Here is a 19,954-nt window from a genome sequence, read left to right as displayed (position 1 = left end):
GTGTTAAGTGCTAAGTACTATGAGAAAGGTAAGAACAAAGTCCATAGAAAGAGGCATACTTATCCAGGCCACCCTGGGTGGTAGGAGGCTAGGGGATGGATTGGGAAGCGAGATATTTTCTAGTTACATTGTAGACAATATAAAGTATGAAGCAATTAAATATCTTTTGGATCTATTATATTTTGTTTTTAAAGTGTGAATAATTAAAAATAAGTTAGGTTTTTATTAATCCATTTAACAAATTTATTGAGTGTCTACTTTGAACTAGGCACTGTAATAGGCATTGAAGATATAATGGTAAGCAAAATGAGAAATGGTTTCTTACCTCTTGGAGCTTATAATCGTGTGTATAAGATTATACAGAAGAGTTTGGTTTTCCTTCACTTCTACTTTCAGAAACATTCCTTAGAGCATTGATTTTTCAAGTGTCTTTTCCAGTCTAGCCATATGAGAATCACCTGGGAACTTGTGAGAAATGCAAATTCTCAGGCCCCAATCCCAGACCTGTTGAATCAGAAACTCTGGGAATGGGACCTTCCAGGTGATTCTAATGAATGATAAAATTTGAGAACTATTGCCTTAAAGGTAATCAACATTGTAAGCTTGGTTTATTACTGCTAATATTTCGGAAATAACCTGATTTCCATAATATGTAGTATACAAGCTATTTCTAGTATAGAAATTACTTAACAAAATGTAGTGTTTTCATTTGTTTATAGTTTGTGCTCTGTGGTAGAAGTGTAATAGTTCCTATTATGTTTTAGAACAAAACGGATTCTGATTTTTTTTCTTTCTATTATCTTTTTTCTAAACATTATTATTCTTTAAGAGCAGTTTTAGTTTCACAGCAAAGTTGGGCAGAAAGTACGGAGTACCCATGTAACTCCCTTCCCCCACACAGGAATAGCCTCTCTCACTATCAACATCCCTGCACCAGAGTGGTACATTTGTTACAGTGGATGCACCATTAACACGTCATTATCATCCAAAGTCCATAGTTTACCTTAGGGTTCACTCTTAGGGATATCCATTCTGTGGGTTTTGACAAATGTATAATGACATGTATCATCATACAGAATATTACTATAACTTCTAAACTCTGGGATCCTGTTGGTTTTTTAAAATTTTCTTACCTCAGAAGAATTTATTTAAACTGCTTTGTACTTCAGAGCTGGAGAAAGTCTGTTGATGTTGGTTCCCCATGTTTAGAGCATCAAGTTAGAAGTAGGTTAGTGGTATAAATAGGTAGTATTTAGTAGGAAAGTCATGTGGGAAAGATCTTACCACGTAGTCTTCTATAAACTGATTCCCTGTGTTGCATATAGATTGCAGTTCTTCTGTTATTTTTACCACTTAGTCTTCTATAAGCTGATTCCCTGTGTTGCATATAGATTGGAATTCTTGTGTTATTTTTGTTCCATTTCCTTTTATGTTAATTGTGGTACATCAATTGCAGGTTTTATTTCCCTTTTAGTTGAAATTCTTATTGAGTAATGTAAAACAGCATTTTACTTCTGAAGTTCCCTTGTTTTGATGTCATAGTGCTAGAATTACATTAGAACCTCCTTAATGGGCGTTTCACTGTTATTTACTAAGTGGATTTTAACTCCTCATATAGTTTTCAGAGTTTAAAAATTTTTATTTTTTACTCTTCAGCTTTTTACTTTATTTTTATTTATTTTTGGCTGCGTTGGGTCTTCGTTGCTGCGCGGCTTCCTCTAGTTGCGGTGAGCAGGGGCTACTCTTCGTTGCGGTGCGTGGGCTTCTTATTGCGGTGGCTTCTCTTGTTGCAGAGCACGGGCTCTAGGTGCGCGGGCTTCAGTAGTTATGGCGCGTGGGCTCTAGAATGCAAGCTTGGTAGTTGTGGTGCATAGGCTTAGTTGCTCCGCGATATGTGGGATCTTCCCGGACCAGGGCTCGAACCCTTGTTCCCTGCATAGTCAGGCAGATTCTTAACCACTGGGCCACCAGGGAAGCCCCGCTATTCAGTTTTGAGAATAAATTATAAAAGTTTTTTTTATGTCTAACCAATTTTTTAGAAATGGGTTTTGCATTTTAAATAACAGATTTTTTTTTTTTTAATCCAATAGTTTGCTTGCCTAAACTGGATTTGAAGCAATTCAGACTACTGGAGATCTGCCATTTTACAATATCACAGTTGGAAAGAAGCAGGTTTTTAAATAATGGAAGAGTCTAAGACCTCTGAAAATGAAAATCATGAACCAAAGAAGAATGCTTGGGCTCTTTCTGAAGAAAGCAAAGCAGTTAAATTTATAACTAATCAGACTTTGAAAGCTAGAAATGATAAATCCATAAAAGAAATTGGGACCAACTCTCCAAATAGGAATAGTAGTAAAAAAAATAAGCAAAATGATATTTGTATAGAAAAAACAGAAGTTAAATCATGTAAAGTAAATGCTGCCAGTGTTCCAGGCCCTAAAGATTTGGGGTTAGTCCTTCGAGATCAAAGTCACTGCAAAGCAAAAAAATCACCGAATTCACCGGTGAAAGCCGAAAAGGTACCTGTTTCACAGGCAAAAGTAGAAAGGGCACCCAGTTTACAGGCAAAAACAGAAAAATCACCAAAGTCACTTAATTCACCAGTGAAAACAGAAAAGGCACCCAGCTCACAGGCAGCAGCAGCAGAAAAGACACTTAATTCACAGAGGAGAGCAGAAAAAGCACCTGGTTCTCAGATGAAATCAGAAAAGGTGCCCAGCTTACCAGCAGAAGCTGAGAAGGTATCCAGTTTACTGTTGAAAGAAAACATGAGACAGACAGAATTACAGCAGATTGGAAAAAAAATTCCAAGCTCCTTTACTTCTCTGGACAAAATGAATATTGATGTTGCAGAGGGAGAAAAATCTGCTCTGGAAAACTCACAACAATCTCAGAAGCAACAAACATGTACAGATAATACTGGTGATTCTGATGATAGTGCTTCAGGAACTGAAGACATATCGGATGATTTGAGTAAGTACAAATTAGATTATTCCACAAGTCACATTTTTGGAGAGATTTTTTAATATTAATGTTCTTTAGATTATCCTTAGTTTGATTTTAACTACTTTAACTACAAAAAGGACATTAGTAATATGGGTCTTAGGTTGAAAACATTTATTATGGGAGGTACAAAGCCTGTGCAGATACAAATTTAGTGGCTCCTATAGTTGATGTGTACACACACACACACACACACACACACACACACACACACACTTTCTGTCTGTCTGTCTCTCTCTCTCTCTCTCACTCTTCTTTTAAATGGTCCTGGTAATACATTGCTCATTCATTCGCCAAACATGTATATATTGAGTTCCCATTATATGTTACGCATGTGTTTACAGTGGAAAACCAAAAAAACAAAGCCCCAGACCTCAAGGAAGCTTCTAGTTAGGTGAGGGTGATACAGATAAGTAAGATGGTAATTTAGTTCAGTGCCAAAAACTTAGAATCGAGAAAGTACATGATTTAATTGAGGTATTTAGACTTTGGATTGAGAAAATGCATGATATAAATGTGAGACTGCAAGTGTGACTGAGATTTAGTATGACTGCAACAGGGACTTGCGGGGGAATGTGGCAAAAGACGTAGCTGAAAAGGCACACAAGAATTGGAAAGTAAAGGGCCTTTTAGGATATGATAAACAGTTTGGACTTTATTATGAGTGTTTTGAGAAGCCACTGAAGAGTTTTAACCAAGGTAGCACTGTGATCATATATATATACACAAATATATATGTTTATCTTTTCAGCAAATTCTTTGACAGGAGCAAAACTGGAAACAGATTCAATAGGACACTGTTGCAATTTACTTGAGAATTATCATTGTAAAATTCATTTTCTTATGAGATCTTGATCTTAGCGTTACTTGTTTATAAATATTATCCATGTCTGTTTAAATTAATGAATTTTTCTTGGCAGTCTTTTTTCCTGATGTTTCTATGGCTAAAAGAATAAAACCTTTTCTTGATGTATAAACAGAAAAAGCTATTTCTAAATCATTATTTACCACACTTTGAGAAATACTGACAAAGAGTTCAGAAATAGCTTCTTTTTATTTCTGGTGGTACACAGATGATGGTTTATTGACAAACCCTTTTTTTAATTTAATAGAGGTACCTTTGTATGTAAGAAAAAATGTTAATCATTTCATAGGTATGTTAGGACAAGGCCCAAAAAAGTAAGTCAATTTAAAGACAATATCAAATAAATAATAGTACTGCTAGTGTTTAGATATGGCAGATCTAAACATGACGGTATGTGATTGATTGAAGTTGGGAAATACTGGTGCATAAGATCAGCTACAGGGGTCTGGTCACTTGAATTAGTGAAAAATATGATTTAAAGATTATTTTCTTAAAAAGGTGACAAAATAAGGTGACAGAGTGAGGTGGTTAAGACTGTGAGTTCTGGAGTAAAATTTCATAGGTTTTGAATCTTATCTTCCCCACCTAATAACTTTGTAATCTTGGATAAGCTGCTTATCCTTTAAAACATGTCTAAGTTTCCTCATTTTTTAAAATGTGGAGATGGTGCTGCCTTTGTTATAAAGATTAAGTGAAATAATTCAATAGAGTTTCATGTAGTCCCTGACACAGTAGGCAGGCAATGGCAATTAATATCCTTTATTATTATTATTTCTCCGATTAAATGCAGTTTTGTTATTTGTTAACATGGAGAACAAGTTGAAATAGCTTAAGGAAGCTAGTAGACCAAATAGAGGTCCTTTCAGGAAACTTGTTTTAACAAACTAATAAGAATGAGGGACTTCATGGAAGTCCAGTGGTTAGGACTCTGGCGCTTTCAACATGGGGGCTCAGGTTCGATCCCTGGTTGGGGAACTAAGATCCCACGTGCCACATGGTGTGGCCCACAAAAAGAAAAACCGAAAAAGCCCAAAAATGATTTATATGGGAATTCCCTGGTGGCCCGGTGGTTAGGACTCCAGGCTCTCACTGCTGAGGGCCCAGGTTCAATCCCTGGTCGGGAACTAAAATCCCACAAACGGTGTAGTGTGGCCAAAAGATTAATGGATTAATCTCCATTAGGTCCAACTTTAGCTCCCACCTAGCACTTCCACCATTTTTCCTTTTGCCGTTTGTACATTCAGTAAATATTTTGGGTGATCTCCGCTATGTGCAGGTACTGATCTAGTTGCTAGGAATATAACAATGAACTAAACAGATAACACTGTACTTACTTACAGAGTTAATATTCTAGTGGGAGGAGACAGACAACAAACATAGTAAACAACAAAAGTATATAATAAGTTAGATAGTGATAAATCTTATAAGAAAAATAAAACAGGAAAGGTCATAAGGAATGATGCTGCTGTGTCTGGTGGTGGTGTTTCAAATTTAAATTGTCACTGAGAAGGTGACATGAGAGCAAACACTTGAAGGTAAGAGGTGAGAGAGTGAGCCTGGTGAATATTTGAAGGGAGAATATACTAGATCTGGGCTTCTCAAACTTTAATGTGCAATTAAAGTGAATCAATTGGGAATTGTATTAAAATTCAGATTCTTGGGCTCCATTCTCCGAGATTTTTGATTTAGAAAATCTAGAGTCTGAGATACTGGATTTCTAACAAGCTCCGGAATGAAGCTGATGCTGCTGGTCAGGATCATGCTTTTGAGCAGCAGAACCTAACTCATCTTCTTACTTTCACTTATACCATCCTTCCTGGTGTCTTCAACATAGCAGCCAGAATGATCCTGTTAAAATTATTCAGATCATGTTACTGCTGTTCATCATGTTTCAATGGTTTCCCATATATCAGAGTAAAAGCTAGTGTCCGTGCTGTGACCTTTGTGATCTTCGGCACTCCCCCTCCCCCCACTTCTCTGCCCTCATTTATCTACTTCTCATCATTTCTCTCTGTTCCAACTGCATGATATCCTTGCAGTTCCTCAAATGTGAAGGCAAATGTCCACCTGATGGCTCTTGCATTTGCTTTTTCCTTTGCCTGGAATACTCTTCCCCCAGATGTCCATATGGCTAGCTCTCTTACCTCCTTCACCTTCTCAGTGAGCCTTTTGCTGGGTCACTTATCTAAAATTTACAAACCTCACCTCCACCTCTGGCACTCCTTATTCTTTTTACCTTTTTAATTTTTCTCCATAGTTCTTACTATCATCTGTCATATTTAAATTTTTTATTTACCTTTTTATATTAGTTTTATTGAGATATAATTCACATGCCATAAAATTTGCCATTTAAAAATATACAATTTAGTGTTTTTTAGTGTATTTACAAAGTTGTGTAGACATTACCACTGTCTAAATCATGAATATTTTCACCACCCCCAAAATAAACTCCATACCCATTAGCAGTCACTACTCATTACCCTCTCCTCCTAGGCACTGCCAACCACTAATTTAGTTTCTGTCTCTATAGACTTGCCTATTTTATATGAGTGAAATCATACAACATGTGGCCTTTTGTGTCTGGCTTTTTTCATTTAGTATGTTTTAAGATTCATCCATGTTGTAGCATGTAGCAGTACATCATTCTTTTTCATTGCTGAATAATATTCCTGTTATGCTCCTCTTGTGGTAGGAGACACATCACCTCCAGAGAGAGGCACACTATTTTTATTTAGAAAAATTAGTGCTATCAAGAGAGAAGTGAATTTCAGGGTTCTTGTAGATGGCATGTAGAGTGGCTTTTGAGGGCAGAGAGGAGAGGTTTATTTATTATCTATGAGCATTTACTTTTAGAAGTGCTTTTAGATACGTCCAAATCAATTTCTTTATTCAACACACTATTATTAAGTGTCATCTCTGGTCTAGGCATTGTATTAAAATCTGAAGGTACAAAGCTGAATAAGATCTGGTCATTAGCATCAAGGAATTCATTATCTAATTGTAAGAGGTAGATAAATAAATACAAATTACATTGCTGTGAAAATGTGAGATAATAGCGGGTGCTATGAGAATATAAAGAATATCAGACTGTCTTCTTTTTTCAAAATTATTTTATTTTTGGCTGCGTTGGATCTTCGTTGCTACGCGCAGGCTTTCTCTAGTTGCAGAAAGCGGGGACTACTCTTTGTTTTGGTGTGTGGGCTTCTCATTGCAGTGGCTTCCCTTGTTGTGGAGCACAGGCTCTAGGCACATGGGCTTCAGTAATTGTGGCACGTGGGCTCAGTAGTTGTGGCTCGTGGGCTCTAGAGTGCAGGCTCAGTAGTTGTGGCACATGGGCTTAGTTGCTCTGCGGCATGTAGGATCTTCCCAAACCAGAGAGCGAACCCTTGTCCCCTGCCTTGGCAGGCGGATTCTTAACTACTGCACTATCAGGGAAGTCCCAGACCGTCTTCTGAAACAGTTGATGCTTAAACTGAATTTTGCAGGACAGGTAAACATAACTAGTTGAAGTAGGAAGGGCCTTGATGGTGGAGGGAACAGAACATGTACAGGCATTGATACTTGGAGTAGCACTGATCCATTCTAGCACATTTGGTATGAATGAAGTGAAAAGTGTTAGGGCAGGATATAAGATTAGAGATATAGACAACTTAGCTCTCTTTTTTTGAGGTCTTGGCTTAAAGTCTCAGAAAAGCCTTCCCTGACCCCCATATCTAAAGTTTGTTTCCCTCTCAGTTACTTGTTTTTTTCCTTTATAGCACTTACTACAACTTGGGATTATTGTATTTAAACTGTTGACTGCCTTCAAGAGGGCAAGCACTGTGTGTTATATGTTAAAGAGTTTAAACTTTATTCTGAACTCCATGAGAGCCTGTTAAGTATTGTAAGCAAGAGAGTAACATGATTCAATTTATATTTAAAAAAACCACACTGGTGGTGGAACCTACTATTATTCTAAGTATATATTGGTAGGTGCTGGAAATGCAAAGATTGAAAAGAAAGCACATAGTCTGTGCCTTAAAGAGATCACAATCTAGTTAGGAGGCAGAGAAGCAAAGAAAAAATATTGGTGTGGTAGAGATATCCATGAGTTCAGTGAAAGCAAAGAAGGAGCCTCATGTGAGTCTGTGGTCTGGAGTATATATGTTCTTTTAGCTTCTTTTGTATATTGATAAAGTCACTGAAGTGACTTCGGTTCATTGAGTCATCTTTGGGACTTAAAGTAGCTTTATATCATATTTACTTCAGAGATTCGACAAAATGGTTATGTTATGTTACCCTTGTATAGTGAGTCTCAGTCATATTTGTCTTTTTTGATATAGATTCGTTGGAAGAAGATAGGCATTTGACCCATGAAGTAGATTTTTCTTTGTGAATTTTGATATCATGTATATCTTTTACTTTTATCTTACATAGGTATACCAACGTGCACAACGAAGGAAAACATAAAGGAAGAATATTTTTTCTGTATGTGTATAAATTGAATGTCTGTTTTTCATTAAAAAAATTTTAATTTACCAATTCGGATGATGGTAACTAAGTGATTGCTTCCTTTTCTAGGTAAAATGAAGAACGATGAATCTAATAAAGAAAATTCTTCAGAGATGGACTATTTAGAAAATGCCACTGTGATAGATGAATCTACATTGACACCTGAGCAGAGGCTAGGCTTGAAACAAGCAGAAGAACGCTTAGAAAGAGATCACATCTTTCGACTTGAAAAAGTATACTATGTGTTTTAGTTATTTGGAGGAAAATGCATGTTTCATAACTTTTCTTTCCCAAGTACAGCTCTTTTTATTTTTCTTATTATATTCCTTAGGTGGAGATATCATGCATCTTTCCTTCCTTCCCTATTTCCTTTCCTCTTCTCTCCCTCTCTTTCTTCTTTCCCTCCATTTGTTCAGCAAATCCTTACATCTGTGAGTCTGACTTCACTCATTCATCCCAGACTCGACAAGCTGTGGCCTATCACCTTGTTTTTGTTTTTTTTAATTGTGGTAAAATACCTCATGTTTTTATAAACAGAGTTTTATTGGAACACAACCATGCCATCCTTATTGTCTATAGCTGCTTTCTTGCTACCATGGCAGAGTTGAGTTTTGAGAAGTTGCTACGGAGAGTATGTGGACCACAAAGCATAAAATATCTACTGTTTACCAAAGCATAAAATATTTACTGAAATATAACTTTGTCCCTTTACAAGAAGTTTGCTGACCCCTGATTTACTCGCTTATCAAATAGATACTGAGAGCTTGTTATGTTCCAGATACTGTGCTAGGCACTGGGGATATATGTTGGTGAAAATGGCACAGTTTCTGCCGATTAGAAGTTAACGGTCTATTTGGAGTGACAAATAAATTAGCAAATACTACAGGATGTACCAGACTTCCTCCTTTCCCCCTCGGTTTTCTCTTTCCTCTTTTTTTCTCCCATATTTACTGAATATCTCCTATGTATTAGGAACTGTTCTAGCCATAGGTATCTTGTTGCTGAGTACTAATTAATTTCTTAACCTAGAAATACAGATTCCCAGCCTTAACAGTAAAAACACTGCTAGATATTGAAGGAAAGAATCATAAATCAGTCTGTTCTTAAATAGATACTTGGGATATTTGTTAGTATGCATACAGGGAAATAGGTCATCATTCTTGATAAATAAGGAAGGAAAAAAAGAAATGGTATGATTTTGTATAGCTTAGAAAAACAAGATTATATTTAAATTGAAGAAGGCAATCCTGAGTCATTAATAGAATTTATGACAGTAGTCACCCTGTGAAAGTAGGAAGGAATATCAAGGAGTAGAGGCCCATAATGTAGGATAGAGTTTGGATTATATAGTTAGTCTCACAAGATCCTAGTTAAAAGGAAGTCTTTTTTGCAATTTGCTATTTTATTTTTTTTTATAAATTTATTTATTTTTGGCTGCGTTGAGTCTTTATTGCTGCACATGGGCTTTCTCTAGTTGCGGCGAGCGGGGGCCACTCTTCATTGTGGTGCAAGGGTTTCTCATTGCAGTGGCTTGTCTTATTGAGGAGCATGGGCTCTAGGTGAATGGGCTCCAGTAGTTGTGGCACGTGGGCTCAGTAGTTGTGGCTCGCAGGCTCTAGAACGCAGCCTCAGTAGTTGTGGCATACGGCATGTGGGATCTTCCCGGACCAGGGCTGGAACCTGTGTCCCCTGCATTAGCAGGCGGATTCTTAACCACTGCACCACCAGGGAAGCCTGCAATTTGCTGTTTTACATAGTTCTGTCTTTCCTCTCACTTTCCCTTTCCTAAGTTTGAAATTAGTCTGGATCTGTGCATTATCAAGATAAATATTGAGTACCTTTCATGTGCCATGATCTGGTGATAAAAAGTTGAATTGGGGCATGTGTGGTTTTTTAAAAACCACCATACTGCCTTTCTAGGAGTTTCTCTTAGAGAAAGGCGTGTAAGCAAATAATAATAGTAATAACAATATTGTTTGAAAATAGGATCTTAGACAAAGGAGTAACCAACTTGAGTTGGGGTATAGAGGCATCAGTTTGGGGAATGCTTTATAAGTAGGTGACATTGGAACTGAGTCTGAAGGAATGGCTAGGAGTTGGGTTAGGGAATGGCTAGTGTAGGTAAATTGTATGACATGTATAAAGGGAATGTGAAAAATGTATTTTCAGGGAATATAAGCAGGGGACTGGTTGGGAAGATACGTAGTATATGAAGCAGGAAAAGTCAGTTCTTGGGAGAAGGAAGAAGTTGGGGTGGAATGGATATTTGATAGTAGTAGGAAAGAATGGCCTGGGGTGAAAGAAAACTTGGAAGCATGGAAAACATTTTGTTGTTGAATTTAGATTAGCAATGATGTAAAATCAGTGTGTGCCAATACCAGCATAGATATCTATAGTTTCTTTTTCTTGTGGCTCCTTTTTGGTTTTCATGCCATCCCAAACCTCTTGTCAATCCAGTATATTGTTAATTAAAGTTTTTCTTTACCAATTTTAAAATACTCATTAAGAATATTCTTACCAACTTGCTTTTGATTGCATCAAGTATTTGGTTCGCAGTGTACTTACAGATTATCTCATTGAGGAGTAAAGATGTAGATTTTTAACGTGTACTAAAGAAGGAATAAGTCCAAACTGTTAGATCAGAAGAGTAAATTTCCCTATAGCAAGTGTTAAATATTGACTAGGAAATACTTAGAATCTCCATGCCCAGGAATCTTTTTTTTTTTTTAATTTCAAGTTACTACTTTTTTTTTTTTTTTTTTTTTTGCGGTACGTGGGCCTCTCACTGTTGTGGCCTCTCCCTTTGCGGAGCACAGGCTCCGGACGCACAGGCTTAGCAGCCATGGCTCACGAGCCCAGCCGCTTCGCGGCATGTGGGATCTTCCCGGACCGGGGCATGGACCCGTGTCCCCTGCATCAGCAGGCGGACTCTCAACCACTGCACCACCAGGGAAGCCCCCAGGTTACTACTTTTACTTTTTTCCAGTTTTATTGAAAAATAATTGATATACGTGACTGTATAAATTTAAGGTGTATAGCATGATGGTTTGATTTACATATATTGTGAAATGATTACCACAGTAGGTTCAGCTAACATCTTCTCGTATAGATAAAATGAAAAGAAAGAAAAAAAGGAATAAATATTCTTGGGATGAGAACTTTTAGGATTTACTCTCTTAACAACTTTCTTATATATCATTCAGCAGTGTTCATTACATTCCTAGTACTTACTTATCTTATAACTGGAAGCTGGTACCTTTTGTCCATATTCCTCCAATTTTCCCCTCCCTTCCTCTGGTAACCACAAGTCTGATTTCTCTTCCTATGAGGGTTTTTTTTTTTTTTTTTTAAGATTCCTCATATAAGTGATCGTACAGTATTTGTCATTCTCTGTCTCACTTATTTTACTTAGCATAATGCCTTCAGGGTCCATCTGTGTCATTGCAAATGGTAGGATTTTCTCATTTTTTATGGCTGAATAGTATTGTATGTCATATAAGTTTCAGGTGTGCGATATAGTGATTCATAATTTTTAAAGGTTATACCCCATTTACAGTTATTAAAAAATATTGGTTATATTCCCCGTGTTGTACAGTATGTCCTTGTAGCTTATTATATACATAATAGTTTGTACCTCTCTATCCCCTACCCCTCTATTGCCCCTCCTCCCTTCCCTCTCCCCACTGGTAATCACTAGTTTGTTCTCTATAACTGTGAGTCTGATCTCTAATTCATTTATTTCTGCTCTGATTTTGATTATTTCCTTTCTTCTGCTGATTTTGGGATCAGTTCTTTTTCTAGTTGCTTATGGTAGAGTTAGGTTGTTTATTTGGGATCTTCCTTGCTTCTTAATGTAAACATTTATTGCTATGAAATTCCCTCTTAGAACTGCTTTTGCTGTATCCCACAAGTTCTGATATGTTGTTTTTCCATTTTTATTTGTCTCAAGAAACGTTTTTATTTCCCCTTTAATTTTTTCTTTTATCTGTTGGTTGTTCAGGAGACAAATCTTTATTCTAGTTGGTCTACAGAAACTTTAAAGGAGGCTTATCGATATATTTGTTTAATGGCAAAATAAATATTTTGACTATAATAAAGGAATTTTTAAACATTTTTCATGTGTCCCTTCTGTGAAACTAGAAGCTTCATGATACTGAGGACTTTCTTGTCTTATTTACTGTTGTGCCTAATACAGTGCCTTGCACATAGTAGTTGGTCAGTAATTAAAGGTAACAGTTTGCTTAGTGGTTAAGTGTATGGGCTTTTGGAGTCACTAGGTCTAGCACTGTCACTTACTGGTTAGATGATATTGGATAAGTTATTTAACCTCTTTAAACCTCAGTTTCTTTTTATTTATTTATTTATGGCTGCGTTGGGTCTTCGTGGCTATGCACAGGCTTTCTCTAGTTGTGGCGAGTGGGGGCTACTCTTCGTTGCGGTGCATGGGCTTCTCATTGCGGTGGCTTCTCTTGTTGCAGAGCATGGGCTCTAGGCGTGCGGGCTTCAGTAGTTGTGGCACGTGGGCTCAATAGTTGTGGCTCACGGGCTCTAGAGCACAAGCTCAGTAGTTGTGGCACACAGGCTTAATTGATCTGCGGATGTGGGATCTTCCCGGACCAGGGATCGAACCCATGTACCCTGCACTGGAAGGCAGATTCTTAACCACTGTGCCACCAGGGAAGCCCCAGATCTCAGTTTCTTTATCATTTAAATGGATTTGATAAAAATAATGATACCTCGCTTATTGGGCTATGATGATTAAATTAGATAATACAAGTAAAGTTCTTAACACAGTGCCTGGTATGTGCTAAGCACAAAATAAAGATTAGCTACTTGTAGAATTGAATTATTTTACCAAGTAGGGCAGTTTTTATTATTTCATTTTATGGGTATAGAAGCAGGCTCAAGAGTTAGAGATTTAAACGAGATCAATTGAGATGTCATTTCAGGCCTCTGGCTCCCCATTCAGTGTTATACCAAGCTTTTCTTACTAAAAGATTCCAGACGCAGTCATTGTCTGCTCACATTTTACGATTGAAAAAGTTGTCTAATGAGTGCTCTCATGACTGCTGTAGTGACTTCATCAATATGCATGGCTTTAGGAATTCTGTGTTTATGCTTTCAACTCCTGAATCCAACGCTTCTTGCCACTTATACCACTCTTACTTTGAACCAAGCCAACCAGCATCATCTGGATTATTGTAGTATGATCATAATGGCATTAGACTCATCTTGTTTCTATTCTTAATATAGAAGGCAAGTGATCCCTTTGAAATTAGATCTTGTAATTCTTTGCTCAGAAGCCTTCAATACCTTCCCCTCACACTTAGAATAAAACTTGGAGTCCTTATGAGGAGTCTTGTCATCTGACCCCCTTTACCTCTCTTTTCCAGTCATAGTAGCCTTTTTGTGATTTTGCAAACAGATTAGGCACATTCCTTCCTCAGGGCCTTAGCATTCACATTTATCTCTGCTTGGAATGTCTTTTCATATATCCACACAGCTCAGTCTTTCACCTCAAGACATTTTATTAATAAGTGATGACTATTATTAAAAAGGAGATAACACCTCCCCCACATTCCTATTTATTTATTTCTTTGTACATTTGTTTATTTATTACCTGTCTTCCTACAGTAGAATGTCAATTCATGAAGACAAGGATTTTCATTTGTTTTGTTTACATTATCATCCTCACCTCCTAGAAAAATGTTTGACATAGTATGAGCTCAGAAAATACTTGGTGAATTAAGAAGTAGCTGTGGTTGGAAACTGAGAGAAAGAAGTCTGTGAGGGCTTAATTCATTCTGCAATAAGGACAGATTTGAAATAGTTTTAAACTAAAGAATTGAAATGACTAGATTGAGCTGAATTTTCTTATTTGCTTGTTGCCTTGGGCAAATTATTTACTTCTAGGGATTTAGTTGCTTTGCTAGTAAAATGGGGAATCCTCATACAGATGTTGTAAGGTTAATAGATACTCTATAAATGAAGACTGTATTTATTTTTAGTCTGTGGCAGGACTGTTTCTAAATTTGGGGCAAGTTTCCTATTTAAAGGAAATTATGTTACATTCTGAAGTGAGAATCTTTTTGTCAGGAGTTGCAGCCTATTGAAAGTCAATCTGAGATAAAAATTAAGCATTGCTGCAATTTCAGTGTAAGACACTAGAAACAATATTTTAAAATTCAACATGTATTTATTGTGTTTTTAAAAATTTTTTAATTTTATTTTTTTTATACAGCAGGTTCTTATTAGTCATCAGTTTTATACACATCAGTGTATACATGTCAATCCCAATCGCCCAATTCAGCACACCACCATCCCCGCACCCCCGTGGCTTTCCCCCCTTGGTGTCCATACATTTGTCCTCTACATCTGTGTCTCAACTTCTGCCCTGCAAACTGGTTCATCTGTACCATTTTTCTAGGTTCCACATACATGCGTTAATATACGATATTTGTTTTTCTCTTTCTGACTTACTTCACTCTGTAGACAGTCTCTAGATCCATCCATGTCTCAACGAATGATTCAATTTCCTTCCTTTTTATGGCTGAGTAATATTCCATTGTATATATGTACCAGAACTTCTTTATCCATTCGTCTGTTGATGGGCATTTAGGTTGCTTCCATGACCTGGCTATTGTAAATAGTGCTGCAATGAACATTGGCGTGCATGTGTCTTTTTTTTTTTTTTTTTTTTTGTGGTATGCGGGCCTCTCACTGTTGTGGCCTCTCCCGTTGCGGAGCACAGGCTCCGGATGTGCAGGCTCAGTGGCCATGGCTCATGGGCCTAGCCGCTCTGCGGCATGTGGGATCTTCCTAGACCAGGGCATGAACCCGTGTCCCCTGCATCAGCAGGCAGACTCTCAACCACTGCGCCACCAGGGAAGCCCTGCATGTGTCTTTTTGAATTATGCTTTTCTCTGGGTATATGCCCAGTAGTGGGATTGCTGGATCATATGGTAATTCTATTTTTAGTTTTTTAAGGAACCTCCCTACTGTTCTCCATAGTGGCTGTATCAATTTACATTGCCAACAACAGTGCAAGAGGTTTCCCTTTTATTCACACCCTCTACAGCATTTGTTGTTTGTAGATTTTCTGATGATGCCCATTCTAACTGGTATTAGGTGATACCTCATTGTAGTTTTGGTTTGCATTTCTCTAATACTTAGTGATGTTGAGCAGCTTTTCATGTGCTTCTTGGCCATCTGTATGTCTTCTTTGGAGAAATGTCTATTTAGGTCTTCTGCCCATTTTTGGATTGTGTTGTTTGTTTCTTTAATATTGAGCTGCATGAGCTGTTTATATATTTTGGAGATTAATCCTTTGTCCGTTGATTTGTTTGCAAATATTTTCTCCCATTCTGAGGGTTGTCTTTTGGTCTTGTTTATGGTTTCCTTTGCTGTGCAAAAGCTTTGAAGTTTCATTAGGCCCCATTTGTTTATTTTTATTTTTATTTCCATTACTCTAGGAGGTGGATCAAAAAAGATCTTGCTGTGATTTATGTCAGAGTGTTCTTCCTATGTTTTCCTCTAGGAGTTTTATAGTGTCCAGTCTTACATTTAGGTCTCGAATCCATTTTGAGTTTATTTTTGTGTATGGTGTTAGGGAGTGTTCTAATTTCATTCTTTTACATGTAGCTGTCCAGTTTTACCAGCACCAGTTATTGAAGGGCTGTCTTTTCTCCATTGTATATCCTTGCCTCCTTTGTCATAGATTAGTTGACCATAGGTGCGTGGGTTTACCTCTGGGCTTTCTATATTGTTCCATTGGTTTCTGTTTTTGTGCCAGTCCCATATTGTCTTGATTACTGTAGCTTTGTAGTATAGTCTGAAGTCAGGGAGTCTGATTCCTCCAGCTCCGTTTTTATTTTTCAAGACTGCTTTGGCTATTCGGGGTCTTTTGTGTCTCCATACAAATTTTAAGATTTTTTGTTCTAGCTCTGTAAAAAATGCCATTGTTAATTTGATAGGGATTGCATTGAATCTGTAGATTGCTTTGGGTACCATAGTCATTTTCACAATATTGATTCTTCTAATTCAAGAACGTGATTTATCTCTCCATCTGTTGGTATCATCTTTAATTTCTTTCATCAGTGTCTTATAATTTTCTGCATACAGGTCTTTTGTCTCCCTAGGTAGGTTTATTGCTAGATATTTTATTCTTTTTGTTGCAGTGGTAAATAGGAGTATTTCCTTAATTTCTCTTTCAGATTTTTCATCATTAGTGTATAGGAATGCAAGAGAGTTCTGTGCATTAATTTTGTATCCTGCTACTTTACCAAATTCATTGATTAGCTCTAGTAGTTTTCTGGTGGCAACTTTAGAATTCTCTATGTATAGTATCATGTCATCTGCAAACAGTGACAGTTTTACTTCTTCTTTTCCAATTGGGATTCCTTTTATTTCTTTTTCTTCTCTGATTGCCATGGCTAGGACTTCCAAAACTATGTTGAATAATAGTGGTGAGAGTGGACATCCTTGTCTTGTTCCTGATCCTAGAGGGAATGCTTTCAGTTTTTCACCATTCATAATGATGTTTGCTGTGTGTTTGTCGTATATGGCCTTTATTATATTGAGGTAAGTTCCCTCTATGCCCACTTTCTGGAGAGTTTTTATCATAAATGGGTGTTGAATTTTGTCAAAAGCTTTTTCTGCATCTTTTGAGATGATCATATAGTTTTTATTCTGCAGTGTGTTAATATGGTCTATCACATCGATTGATTTGCGTATATTAAAGAATCCTTGCATCCCTGGGATAAATCCCACTTGATCATGGTGTATGATTATTTTAATGTGCTGTTGGATTCTGTTTGCTAGTATTTTGTTGAGGATTTTTGCATCTATATTCATCAGTGATATTGGTCTGTAATTTTCTTTATTTTTTAGTATCTTTGTCTGATTTTGGTTTCGGGGTGATGGTGGCCTCATAGAATGAGTTCCTTCCTCTGCAATTTTTTGGAAGAGTTTGAGAAGGATGGGTGTTAGCTCTTCTCTAAATGTTTGATAGAATTCACCTGTGAAGCCATCTGGTCCTGGACTTCTGTTTGTTGGAAGATTTTTAATCACAGTTTCAATTTCGTTACTTGTGATTGGTCTGTTCATATATTCTATTTCTTCCTGGTTCAGTCTTGGAAGGTTATACCTTTCTGAGAATTTGTCCATTTCTTCCAGGTTGTCCATTTTGTTGGCATAGAGTTGCTTGTAGTAGTCCCTTAGGATGCTTTGTATTTCTGTGGTGTCTGTTGTAACTTCTTTTTCATTTCTAATTTTATCGATTTGAGTCCTCTCCCTTTTTTTCTTGATGAGTCTGGCTAATGGTTTATCAATTTTGTTTATCTTCTCAAAGAACCAGCTTTTACTTTTATTGATCTTTGCTATTGTTTTCTTTGTTTCTATTTCATATATTTCTGCTCTGATCTTTATGGTTTCTTTCCTTCTGCTAACTTTGGGTTTTGTTTGTTCTTCTTTCTCTAGTTCCTTTAGGTGTAAGGTTAGATTGTTCATTTGAGATTTTTCTTATTTCTTGATGTAGGCTTGTATAGCTATAAACTTCCCTCTTAGAACTGCTTTTGCTGCATCCCATAGGTTTTGGATCGTCATGTTTTCATTGTCATTTGTCTCTAGGTATTTTTTGATTTCCTCTTTGATTTCTTCAGTGATCTCTTGGTTATTTAGTAACGTATTGCTTAGCCTTCATGTGTTTGTGTTTTTTACGTTTTTTCCTCCGTAATTCATTTCTAATCTCATAGCGTTGTGGTCAGAAAAGATGCCTGATATGATTTCTATTTTCTTAAATTTACTGAGGCTTGATTTGTGACCCAAGATGTGTTCTATCCTGGAGAATGTTCCGTGTGCACTTGAGAAGAAAGTGTAATCTGTTGTTTTTGGATGGAATGTCCTATAAATATCAGTTAAATCTGTTTGGTCTTTAGTGTCATTTAAAGCTTCTGTTTCCTTATTTATTTTCATTTTGGATGATCTGTCCATTGGTGTAAGTGAGGTGTTAAAGTCCCCCACTATTACTGTGTTACTGTCGATTTTCTCTTTTATAGATGTTAGCGGTTGCCTTATGTATTGAGGTGCTCCTATGTTGAGTGCATATATATTTATAACTGTTTTATCTTCTTCTTGGATTGATCCCTTGATCGTTATGTAGTGTCCTTCCTTGTCTGTTGTAACATTCTTTATTTTAAAGTCTATTTTATCTGATATGAGTATTGCTGCTCCAGCTTTCTTTTGATTTCCATTTGCATGGAATATCTTTTTCCGTCCCCTCACTTCCAGTCTGTATGTGTCCCTAGGTCTGAAGTGGGTTTCTTGTAGACAACATATATATGGGTCTTGTTTTTGTATCCATTCAGCAAGTCTGTCTTTTGGTTGGAGCATTTAATCCATTCATGTTTAAGGTAATTATCGATATGTATGTTCCCGTGACCATTTTCTTAATTGTTTTGGGTTTGTTTTTGTAGGTCCTTTTCTTCTCTTGTGTTTCCCACTTAGAGAAATTCCTTTAGCATTTGTTGTAGAGCTGGTTTGGTGGTGCTGAATTCTCTTAGCTTTTGCTTGTCTTTAAAGCTTTTGATTTCTCCATCAAATCTGAATGAGATCCTTGCTGGGTAGAGTAATCTTGTTGTAGTTTCTTCCCTTTCATCACTTTAAGTATATCATGCCACTCCTTTCTGGCTTGTAGAGTTTCTGCTGAGAAATCAGCTGTTAACGTTATGGGAGTTCCCTTGTATGTTATTTATCGTTTTCCCTTGCTGCTTTCAATAATTTTTCTTTGTCTTTAATTTTTGCCAGTTTGATTACTGTGTGTCTCTGTGTGTTTCTCCTTGGGTTTATCCTGTATGGGACTCACCCTGGACTTGGGTGGCTATTTCTTTTCCCATGTTAGGGAAGTTTTCGACTATAATTTCTTCAGGTATTTTCTCTGGTCCTTTCTCTCTTCTCCTTCTGGGACCCCTGTAATGCGAATGTTGTTGCATTTAATGTTGTCCCAGAGGTCTCTTAGGCTGTCTTCATTTCTTTTCATTCTTTTTTCTTTATTCTGTTCCACAGCATTGAATTCCACCGTTCTGTCTTCCAGGTCACTTATCCATTCTTCTGCCTCAGTTATTCTGCTATTGATTCCTTCTAGTGTAGTATTCATTTCAGTCATTCTATTGCTCATCTCTGTTTGTTTGTTCTTTAATTCTTCTAGGTCTTTGTTAAACATTTGCATCTTCTTGATCTTTGCTTCCATTCTTTTTCCGAGGTCCTGGATCATCTTCTGTCGTTATTCTGAATTCTTTTTCTGGAAGGTTGCCTATCTCCACTTCATTTAGTTGTTTTTCTGTGGTTTTATCTTATTCCTTCATCTGGTACATAGCCCTCTGCCTTTTCATCTTGTCTGTCTTTCTGTGAATGTGGTTTTCGTTCCACAGGCTGCAGGATTGTAGTTCTTCTTGCTTCTGCTGTCTGCCCTCTAGTGGATGAGGCTATCTAAGAGGCTTGTGTAAGTTTCCTGATGGCAGGGACTGGTGGTGGGTAGAGCAGACTGTTGCTCTGGTGGGCAGAGCTCAGTAAAGCTTTAATCCGCTTGACTGTTGATGG

The 19,954-nt window shown here is 37.1% G+C and overlaps 1 protein-coding gene across 10 annotated transcripts in view; it reads left to right on the top strand.

Moving 5' to 3' along the window:
* The window catches only part of TUT4 (terminal uridylyl transferase 4), a 149,901-nt gene that overhangs the window by 25,954 nt on the left and 103,993 nt on the right, over positions 1-19,954 (top strand). For 6 of the 10 annotated variants that reach the window (XM_067726102.1, XM_067726108.1, XM_067726101.1 and 3 more), the window contains exons 2-4: positions 2,091-2,973; positions 8,285-8,335; positions 8,429-8,592. In XM_067726102.1, coding sequence (XP_067582203.1) covers positions 2,184-2,973; positions 8,285-8,335; positions 8,429-8,592 — 1,005 coding nt within the window. In that variant the 5' untranslated portion in view covers positions 2,091-2,183. The remainder of the gene's footprint in view (positions 1-2,090; positions 2,974-8,284; positions 8,336-8,428; positions 8,593-19,954) is intronic. The other 4 variants (XM_067726104.1, XM_067726107.1, XM_067726106.1 and 1 more) reach the window with 1 other exon arrangement.

This window comes from Pseudorca crassidens, chromosome 2 (assembly GCF_039906515.1).
Source record: "Pseudorca crassidens isolate mPseCra1 chromosome 2, mPseCra1.hap1, whole genome shotgun sequence".
Classification (NCBI taxonomy): Eukaryota; Metazoa; Chordata; class Mammalia; order Artiodactyla; family Delphinidae; genus Pseudorca; species Pseudorca crassidens.
Note: the sequence above shows the minus strand (reverse complement) of the source record. Positions and strands in the feature narration are given on the sequence as shown.